The sequence below is a fragment of the Natrix helvetica genome (genome assembly GCF_964273705.1).
Source record: "Natrix helvetica genome assembly, chromosome: 16".
NCBI lineage: Eukaryota > Metazoa > Chordata > Lepidosauria > Squamata > Natricidae > Natrix > Natrix helvetica.
Window position 1 is genome coordinate 8,954,218 of NC_138563.1, and position 10,709 is coordinate 8,964,926.

Consider the following 10,709-nt stretch of genomic DNA (forward strand, 5'->3'; position numbering starts at 1 on the left):
TATACAATCAGCAGGCCCAACTGCCTCCCTGGGCCCCATTTCACACCTAGGGACTCACAACTGGGTATCTGAGGGACAGTGAACTCTAGTTCATTTAGTATCCATTCAAAGTTACAACGGCATTGAAAAAAGTGACTTACGACCATTTTTTCACAGTGATGACCTTTGAAGCATCCCCAGGATCATGTGAGGAAATACTGTAAAAGAGGAGCAACTGGGGAGTGGAGTTTGCAGGAGACCATTAGTTCGCTTCATTGGTTAGTGACTCTCCGAGACTCCTGGCCAAGTTCTTCAGATATCAGCCTGGCATCTCTCCAAGCCAGAGAAGGTCTGTGACTGTAAATCCTCCCTTGAAAGACTTTGCTGGATGTGAAGGAGCAGAATTCACAGTCAATTAATAAAAGGGGGTTTTGTCGGGACCAGGAGTTGGCTTCAGGCTCTCGGGAAGCCTCGGTCAGAACTTTACTAATTCTGGGAGTCCCTGAATCTTGGCTGGCAGGCAGGTGTGAAGTTGCCTCTGTGCTCGGTTGAGAAAGTGGGTGGAGAGAGGAGGAAGGGGGAGGCTGGGCCCAGGTGAGAAGAGGCAGCCAGTGGGTGGGAACTTAAATATACCTTGGGCAGATGAAGAGAACAGACTGGCTGCAGCCCACCGGGGAGGGGAAAACTGCAGATCTCTCAGGCGGATCAGGTAAGTGGCTAAAAGAGAGTGGGGGTCTCGTTGGTTAGAGATCTAATGCAGATCGACATTGGGATCTCGGCTGGGGAAGGAGATTTGGAACGAAGACGAAGGCATCCGAGAAGAACTGTGCAGAAAAAATAATCCTGCCTTTTTCTCCTTGCGGATCTCATTCAGGACACTGGTTTTTAAAAAGTTTAAAAAGTGGGGTACTTGGGAAGAGGGGTATTTAAGTGTGTGTGTGTGTTTGTGTGTAAATGTTTGGTTTTGCACCAGTCTTGTGGTCCTCTGCGAGTCTACAGTCTCCCGAGTTTTTCAACGTTTACAATGAAGATACAGAAGGTCCTCTATTTACAACAGCTCATTTAGCAACCGTTCCAAAGGAGTATATGAATCAATATGAATCCATATTAGCTATTTGCTTTTATTAGGAATTGCTTGTGTTACTATATAATTGTTACTGGTTAAAAACCAATATTTGCTGTTTGTTTCTGATACGATATACTGCTAGAAATCATTTATTAAGAATTACGCTTTGTAATGGGCTTCTGCTTTTATTATTGTAGACTGTCAGAAATTAGTTGTTTTCCAGCCTAGCAAACTGTAACCTTAATATTGGATGGCCTTTCTGCAAATGTTCTCTCCCTGCTGCCTCTTGCTTCTATTCTTGGCTTCAAAGCTAGGCACATTCTTGAAAGCTAGTAGAAGAAATTGTTACACGTGAATATCAGCCCCCCTAGATAAAGGAACCAAACTAAGGAGTTGCAACGTCCCAGGGCAACGCCATCCCCTTTTGCGACCTTCTGAGTAGAAGTCAACGGGGGAAACCAGGTTCGCTTAACGACTGTGTCACTATTTAACAACTGTGGCAAGAAAAGTTTGCAACAGGGGAAACAACGGTCTCAGTCAGCAAAAGGAATTTTGGGCTCTATTGTGGTCGTAAGTCGAGGAGTGTCTGCCAGGGAACCGGTGGCTGTCTAAAACCTCCGGTGATGGAGCATTCACAACTTCTGAAGTCAATTCTAATGGTCAGGAAATTTGCCTTTAATTCTATTTGCTAATCTGATCTAGAAGAAAGTAATGTGGCATATAACAACAGGGAGTAGAGATGATCTTTGAGTTCCAATAATTTATTTAAAGGTAAAAGGTAAAGGTTCCCCTTGCACATCTGTGCTAGTCATTCCTGACTCTAGGGGGCGGTGCTCATCTCCGTTTCAAAGCTGAAGAGCCAGCGCTGTCCGAAGACGTCTCCATGGTCACATGGCCGGCATGACTCAATGCCGAAGGCGCGTGGAATGCTGTTCCCTTCCCACCAAAGGTGGTGCCTACTTTTCTACTTGCATTTTTTACCTGCTTTCAAACTGCTAGGTTGGCAGAAGCTGGGACAAGTCCCGGGAGCTCATTCCGTTACGCAGCGCTGGGGATTCGAACTGCCGACCTTTCTGATCGACAAGCTCAGCGTCTTAGCCACTGAGCCACCACGTCCTGTTTAGATGATCTCAGAGTTCCAATCATTTGTTTAGTGACCTTCAATGGAACTGAAAAAGGACTTACGACCAGTCCTTGCATGGTTGCAACTTTTCTCCCAGGGGGACACGATCGAATGCCAATCACTGAATTTTTCTGTTTTGGAATCCAAGTTCAGCATGTAAGAGTTGAATATTTTTTCTGGAACAACCACCTTGTAAGGTAGCTGGGCTGGGCTTAAGAAATGCTGGCTGGGTAGAGATTTGAACCAATCTTTTCGTCCAAAGTCCTGTTGCTCAGTGGTCCAAAGTCCTCTTTTCTGATGAGAGCAACTTTTGCATCTCATTTGGAAACCAAGGACCCAGAGTATGGAGGAAAAATGGAGAGGCCAATCAAGCACAGTAATCTCACGGTCATTGAACCAGTTTTTGGTGCTTTTGGCAAAAGTTGCTCTCATCAGAAAAGAGGACTTTGGACCAAGGAGCAACAGGACTTTGGACCACTGTGCTTCATTAAGACCAGGGTCAACGCAGCCGTCTACCAGGAGATTTTGGAGCACTTCATGCTTCCTTCTGCGGACGAGCTTTATGGGGATGCTGACTTCATTTTCCAGCTGCCCACACTGCCAAAAGCACCAAAACCTGGTTCAATGACTATGGGATTACTGTGCTTGATTGGCCAGCAAACTCGCCTGACCTGAACCCCATAGAGAATCTATGGGGCATTGCCAAGAGAAAGATGAGAGACATGAGACCGAACAATGCAGAAGAGCTGAAGGCCGCTACTGAAGCATCCTGGTCTTCCATAACACCCCAGCAGTGCCACAGGCTGATAGCTTCCATGCCACGCCACATTGAGGCAGTAATTGCTGCAAAAGGGGCCCAAACCAAGTACTGAGTACATATATGCATGCTTATACTTTTCAGAGGTCCGATATTGTTCTATGTACAATCCTTGTTTTATTGATTGCATGTAATCTTCTAATTTTCTGAGATGGTGGATTTGGGGTTTTCATGAGCTGTACGCCATAAATCATCACAATTATGACAAATCACGGCTTGAACTATCTTGCTTTGCATGTAATGAGTCTTCTCTCATATATTAGTTTCACCTTTTAAGTGGCATTACTGAAATAAATGAACTTTTGCACGACAGTCTAATTTTTCGAGCTCCACCTGTATCTCCTGTGAGAACATTTCTCTTCCTAAATTATTTAGTTTTATACTTTTGATCCATATTCATTTTCTAACCGATGATAAAATAAACCCCCCTATATTAAAATAATCAGATTCTTCCTTTCCTTTCATTGCTAGTGTTAATCTACTCATCTCTGCACAGCCTTAATAATTTCCTAATCCCGTTTTCATCTTTAGGGATTTCTTCAGAATTCTTGCCCAATATTTCTTCGCTTTTGTGCATGTCCACCACATGTGATAATATGACTCCGACGTTTGATGGCATTTCCAATATTTAGTTGATTTCTTTTTAAACATTTTTTTGGCCAATCTTTCAGGTGACATGCAAAACATTTTGTGCAAATTCTCTTTATATGCAGTTGCCATTGTCCATTTATAATTCCGTTCTCATAGTTGGTCCTTGGTGGTCTTTTTGCTGTGGCTTTGCACCGGGTTTGGCTTAATACTATTATTAGCAAAATAAGAGTTGCTAATAGTAATAGCAAGTAATAGTTGCTAATCTCTATTTTTCAGGGATTCCACAGCTATGTTGAGGTTCTTCTATGCTGCTGTCTTCTCCTGCCTATTGGCCACAGAAGCCTGGGCTCACAAAGCTGGAAGACTTGGTTGTCACCTACACTGTAAGCTTCAGGTGGGGGGACAAATGGACAGACAGACAGGGGGAGCCATAAAAAGAGAACATTAGCAAGGATGGTGCAATCAGGGAGCAGCAACAAGGACCTCTTAACACAGAGGGAGCTTTGGGGATGAAGAGCAGAATTGGAATTGCTTTGACATGGAGATGCTTCTGGTCCATGTCGTGCATTCACCATAACAGAACAACAGAGCTGGAAGGGACCTTGGAGGTCTTCTAGTCCAGCCCCCTTGCTCAAGCAGGACATCCGTACAGAATAACAGAGGTTGAAAGGACCTTGGAGGTCATCTAGTCCAGCCCCCTTGCTCAAGCAAGATATAGAATAACAGAGTTGGAAGGGAGCTTGGAGATCATCTAGTCCAGCCCCCTTGCTCAAGCAGGATATCCATACAGAACAACAGAGTTGGAAGGGACCTTGGAGGTCAACTAGTCCAGCCTCCTGCTCAAGCAAGATATAGAATAACAGAGTTGGAAGGGACCTTGCAGATCATCTAGTCCATCCCCCTTTGCTCAAGCAGGAGACCCTTACAGAATAACAGAGTTGGAAAGGGCCTTGGAGGTCTTCTAGTCCAGCCCCCTTGCTCAAGCAGGAGACCCTTACAGAATTACAGAGTTGGAAGGGACCTTGGAGGTCTTCTAGTCCAGCCCCTTTGCTCAAGCAGGAGACCCTTACAGAATAACAGAGTTGGAAGGGACCTTGGAGGTCTTCTAGTCCAGCCCCCTTGCTCAAGCAGGAGATCCTTACAGAATAACAGAGTTGGAAGGGACCTTGGAGGTCTTCTAGTCCAGCCCCCTTGCTCAAGCAGGAGATCCTTACAGAATAACAGAGTTGGAAGGGACCTTGGAGGTCTTCTAGTCCAGCCCCTTTGCTCAAGCAGGAGATCCTTACAGAATAACAGAGTTGGAAAGGGCCTTGGAGGTCTTCTAGTCCAGCCCCCTTTGCTCAGGCAGGAGATCCTTACAGAATAACAGAGTTGGAAAGGGCCTTGGAGGTCTTCTAGTCCAGCCCCCTTGCTCAAGCAGGAGACCCTACATCACGTCAGAGCCTTCCTCAGAGCCTTCCCCAGATTCCAGGACTGGCCCAGGTTCCTCCTCACTGTCCGACTCTGCTGCCAGATGTGCTGGCCACTGGCGAGGCACAAGAAAAAGAAACAAAGCCGTTCTGTTTTTCTTGTTCTCGCCAGCTTTCAACATCACCATCCGGAGTGACCGACAGGGCGCCTGCCGGGGCACCCGGGCCATCCAGGCCTGTGTGGGGTACTGTGAGTCCAGCGCTTTTCCCTCCAAGTATTCGGTGCTCCTTGCTAGCAGCTTCAAGCACAACATCACCTCCGTCTCCCAGTGTTGCACCATCAGCCAAATGCAGACGGTGAGAGAATTCAGGCAGGCTTTTCCCAGCTTTTTTCAGAATGAAATTATACAGGTAGTCCTCGACTTATGACAGTTCGCTCAGCGACCGTTCGAAGTTACGGCGGCACTGAAAAATACGGCCGTTTTCCCAGTTACGAACTTTGCAGCATCCCCTAGGACAGGAGTCAGCAAACTGCGGCTCTGGAGCCGCTTGTGGCTCTTTCCTCTCTCTGCTGCGGCTCCGTCACTGGTCGGCGCCACAATTTTGAGAGGAGCTTCCGGTGGCGGGGGGGGGGGAGAGGGAGAGAGAAGCAGAGTGCGCCAGGAGAAGACTCTATGGCAAGGGGAGGGTTTTCCCGTTGTCTCCACCATTGATAGGGATTTCGGTTATGACGGGTAGAGGAAAAAGGAGGCCGCGCTAGGAGGAGACTCTATGGTGGGGGAACTGAACTTCCGGTCAGCTCCAGAATTGAGCAGGGGGCTTCCGGTTAGGACCTTTGACCTTTGTGGCTCCCGATGTAAAGGTACAAATAACTTTGCCAACCCCTGCCCTAGGAGCATGATGGCGAACCTATGGCACGGAGCCATAGTTGCCAGCATGGCAGTCCTCAGCTCCGACATGCATGCGCGTGCTGGCCAACTGATTTTCGGCCTTCCGGAGGGTAGGGGGAGGCCGTTTTCGCCTTGCCCAGGCTTCAGGAAAGCCTCTGGAGCCTGGAGAGGGCAAATACCCCACCACCACCACGTGGGGAGGGTGTCGCATGCACATGGGGGGGGGGTTCATGCTCACATGCGCAGGTGGGTTGGACAATTTAGAAAAAGGTTAGCTATCACTGCCCTAGGAGCACATGATCAAAATCCAGACGCTTGGCAACTGGTTCATATTTACGATGGTTGCCGTTTCCCCTTTTGCGATCTTCTGACAAGCAAAGTCGAGGGGGAAGCCCGACTCACACTTTGTAATCATGTTTCATATCTTGACACCTGCAACGATTCACTTAGTGACCATGGCAAGAACGGTCCTAAAATGTGGGCAAAAATTCCCTTAACAAATGCCTCACTTTTGCAGCAGAAACTTTAGGCTCAATTGTGGTCGTTAAGTCGAGGACTACCTGCCTTATGGAATTCTGGCGGCTTATACTGGTACAGGGAGTCCTCAGTTTACGACCGCAATTGAGCTCAAATTTGTTGTTACTAGGTAGAACTTTTGTTAAGTGAGTTTCGCCCCATTTTTGCGACATTGCAAAGGCGCAGCTTTTCTAAGTGTTCAGAAGTCGTAGTAAGTTCATAAGTCCTGATAACCCGGAGTAGCCCAAGTATATAATTATCCCAATCTTGTATTAGAGGGAGCCCCCTTGTGGAGTACTGCGAAGCTGTTACCATGGCAACTCCCCTGTGCTGTACAGTAGAATCCATTTTAAGGCACAACAGGCTGTACCTTAACAGAACATGAATCCAAAATGCACACTGTCACTGTCAAAGGGACTGTGACCTGACACTATAGATATAATTCAGTCTTTTTCATTTCAGCGGCCCAGGCGTTCCAGAGTTATGCTGGGACATGCACACATAAATACACAAACACACACAGCCATTTATATATAGATTTTGCACGGTTTTGCAGGGCTGAGCTGCAAAGAAAGAGCAGGATGATAGAATCCCAGTGATGTCAAACGTTTTTTTTTGTGCGTGTGTGCGTGTGTGTTGTCCTCTGCAGGTGAAACTCCGGCTGCGTTGCAATCTCGGCTTGCAGAAAACGGTGGACATTTTCACCGCCAAGGCCTGCCGGTGTGACGTTTGCCGCCTCTCCAGATACTGAAGTGCCTCTGACGATTTCTGCAGCCCCAGCAAAGCTGCCTGGGGGATTCTGGGAATTGGGAAGCCCAGGCATCTTAAAGGTTTCTAAGGTTGAGAAGCCCATGACCAGATGGACTTTCGGCCACTGTCCTTCGGCTCAAGTGCCGCGTTTGCGTGTTTAAAAAAAAGGAGACGCTTTTAATTCTGTAAGAAATTACAAGGGGGGATTTCTGTGTATGAGGGAAGCCACGTTGGGTGTGCAAATCCCTTGAGGTCTTTGGGGTAATTTGGCAGCTGAATACATTGTGTGTGTGGTTTTTTTTACGATGGTTATGTGTGTTTTGGTTTTTGCGTGTTTGTTGATAAGTTTTAATGGTTGGGCGCTGCTCAACTAAAGGGCAGAAGGAAAGGAGGGAGGGAGGGAGGAAAGAAAAAGAAAGGAGGGAGGGAAGGAAGGAAAGAAGAAAAGATAAAGAAGGGAGGGAAGAGGGAGAAAGGCAGAGGGAGAGGAGGGAGGGAGGAAAAGGGAGGGAGGGATAAAGAGAAGAAGGAAGTAGGAAGGGAGGGAGGGAGGGAAGGAAGGAAAAAAGAAGGGAGAGAAGGAAGGAAAGGAAAAAGGAAAGAAAAGGGAGGGAAGGGAGATGGAGAGAGGTGGAGGGAGAGGATGGATGGAGGAATGAAGGGAAGGAGGAAAGAGGGAAGGAGGCAGGGAAGGAAACAGGAAGGAAGGAAAAAAGGAAAAAGGGAGGGAATGAAGGAAGGAGGGAGGGAAGGAAAGAAGAAAAGGAAAGAAAATGAAGGGAAGGAGGGAAGGACGGAAGGTGGAGAGAGGTGAAGGGAGGGAAGGAGGAAAAAAGGAATGAAGTGAAGAAGGATGGAGAAAGGGAGGGAGAAAAGGAAGGAAAGGAGGGGGAAAGACAGAGGGAAGAAAAAAGGAAGGAGGGAGGAAAGAAGGAAGGAGAAAGGAAGGGAGGCAGGGAAGGAAGTAAAGAAGAAAAGAAAAAGGAGGGAAGGAGGGAAGATGGAGAGGCAAAGGGAAAGAAGGAGGGAGGGAGGAAAAAGGGAGGGAGGGATAAAGGGAAGAAGGGAGTGAAGGAAAAAAGGAAGGAAAGAAAAAGGAGGGAGGGAAGGAAAGGAAGAAATGCTTCATCCAGAAATGCTTTAAGCATCCCCCATTAAGGGGGGGGGGGGAATACAGAGATTAATTTTAGCTTTGCCCGATAAAAAGCAAAAGGATCGAATCGATTCAGAACTGGCACGAGGCTTTCACCTCTTCTGCTAAAAGGTAAATGTTGCTGAAGCATCTTTTGTCAGTTGGACATCCAGGTTGCATTCCCAAGTGGGAGAACGCACAGCAGCGTGACTCTCAAACAAGGCTTTGGACATTCAGAAGCACAAAAGACACAAACATTTACTGTGCAATTCTCTAAAAGTGATTTCAGTGAAAACAAGCTTCTTAATAGCAGTGACTGGGAGAGGGATCTTGGAGTCTTAGTGGACAACCAGCTAAATAGGACCAGCAGCCAAAAAGTCTAAGTTGCATGAACAGAGGGATACAATCAAGACCACGTGAGGAACTAATACCACGCTATAAAGCTTAGTAAGGCCAGTTTTGGTCCCCACACTATAAAAAAGAGGTTGAGATTCCAGAAAGAGTGCAGAGAAGAGCAACCAGGATGATGAGGGGACTGGAGGCTCAAACAGATGATGGACGGTTGCAGGAACTGGGCCTGGCTAGTCTAGGGAAGAGAAGGACCAGGGGAGGCAGGAGAGCATCTTCCAGTATTTGAGGGGCTGCCCCAGAGAGGAGGAAGGGGGTCAAGCTATTCTCCAAAGCCCCTGAAGGCCAGAGAAGGAAGAATGGATGGAAACTGACCAAGGAGAGATTTAACCTGGAAACAAGGAGGAATTTCCTGACAGGGAGAACAATCAACCCATGGAACAAAAGTTGCATTCAGATGTTGTGGGAGCTTCATCACTAGAGCTTTCAAGAAGAGACTGGACTGCCCTCTGTCAGAAATGGTATAGAGTTTCCTGCTTGGGCGTGGGGTTGGACTAGATGACCTACAAGGTCCCTTCCAATTGTTAATCTGATTGATCTCCTTCTGGCATCCCATATTGCCCCAGGAAAGGACTTAGCTCAGGGGTGTCCAAACTTGGCAACTTTAAGACTTGTGGACTTCAACTCCCAGAATTCCCCAGCCAGCTGGCTGGGGAATTCTGGGAGTTGAAGTCCACAAGTCTTAAAGTTGCCAAGTTTGGACACCCCTGACTTAGCTGCTTTCAAGAGAGGCTCGCTATATTCCTAACCCTGCTACTGACTTAACAGCTGAAGTGATTCGCTTAACAACTGAAGAAGCCGGAGAGGTTGTCAAACGGGCAAGAGAGGTTGTAAAATGGGGCCAAACTCACTTAACGATCTCATGATAGACACGACCGTTTTGTGATCTGAAGCGTTAAAGGGCTAAAAGGTTGCCTCATTTGGTGGTAATGGAAGTTGTAGAATGAGAAAGCTTTTACTAAGATGACAATCCCAAATTCTTTTCTTTTCTGGGAAGTTAATTTCCGTCCAGGAGGGGCTATTTTCTCAAAGAGTTGAAGAATAAGAGTCTCTGTATTAGTATGAAGTATTAGTACCGCTTTACAAAGCCTTAGTACAACTAACACTTGGAATCTTGCATCCAGTTTTGGTCGCCACGATGTAAAAAAAAATATTGAGACTCTGGAAAGAGTGCAGAGAAGAGCAACAAAGAGGATTAGAAGAATGGAGGCTAAAACACAACGGATGCAGAACTAATTTAATGAAAAGAAGGACCAGGGGAGACATGATAGCAGTCTTCCAGTATTTGAGGGGCTGCCACAAAGAAGAGGGAGTCAATCTATTCTCCAAAGCACCTGAAGGCAGGACAAGAAGCAATGAATGGAAACTAATCAAGGAGAGAAGCAACCTAGAACTAAGGAGAAAATTCCTGATTAATAAGAACAATTAACTAGTGGAACAACTTGCCTCCAGAAGTTGTGAGTACTTCATCACTGGAGGTTTTTAAGAAGAAACTGGACAGCCATTGGGTATCCTGCTCAAAGCAGGGGGTTGGATTAGATGACCTCCAAGGTCCCTTCCAACCCTGTCATTTCATGTTCATTTAGCAACAGAAATTTGGGACTCAATTTGTAATAGCAAGTCAAGGACTACCTCTATGAAACAAAGAGAGAATGACAGTTTCTTTATGTTGAACATCACCCGATTATCATTATCTTAACTGACGGGTTCTTCCATCCGAAGGTTTGCTCTCTTTCTTTTATTCCACAGTTTTTTTTTACAGATTAACAAAGTTGGAAGGGACCTTGTAGGTCATCTAGTCCAACCCCCTGCCCAAGCAGGAGACCCTACACCATTTCTGACAGAGGGCATCCAGTCTCTTCTTGAAAGCCTCCAGGGATGAAGCTCCCACAACTTCCGAAGGCAACCTCTGTTCCGTGGGTTGATGGTTCTCCCAGTCAGGAAATTCCTCATTTCCAGTTTGAATCTCTCCTTGATCAGTTTCCATCCATTCTTCCTCCTCTGGCCTTCGGGTGTGGTGACCAAAAC

At 46.7% G+C, this 10,709-nt stretch overlaps 1 protein-coding gene across 1 annotated transcript; it reads left to right on the forward strand.

The window, feature by feature from the left end:
* The first annotated feature begins 557 nt into the window (after positions 1 to 557).
* GPHA2 (glycoprotein hormone subunit alpha 2) lies at positions 558 to 7,426 on the forward strand. The gene is made up of 4 exons (XM_081968606.1): positions 558 to 688; positions 3,853 to 3,959; positions 5,158 to 5,342; positions 7,041 to 7,426. Exons 2-4 carry the CDS (start codon positions 3,866 to 3,868, stop codon positions 7,140 to 7,142), a joined length of 381 nt encoding a protein of 126 aa, XP_081824732.1. The 5' UTR covers positions 558 to 688; positions 3,853 to 3,865; the 3' UTR covers positions 7,143 to 7,426.
* The last annotated feature ends 3,283 nt before the right edge of the window (positions 7,427 to 10,709 follow it).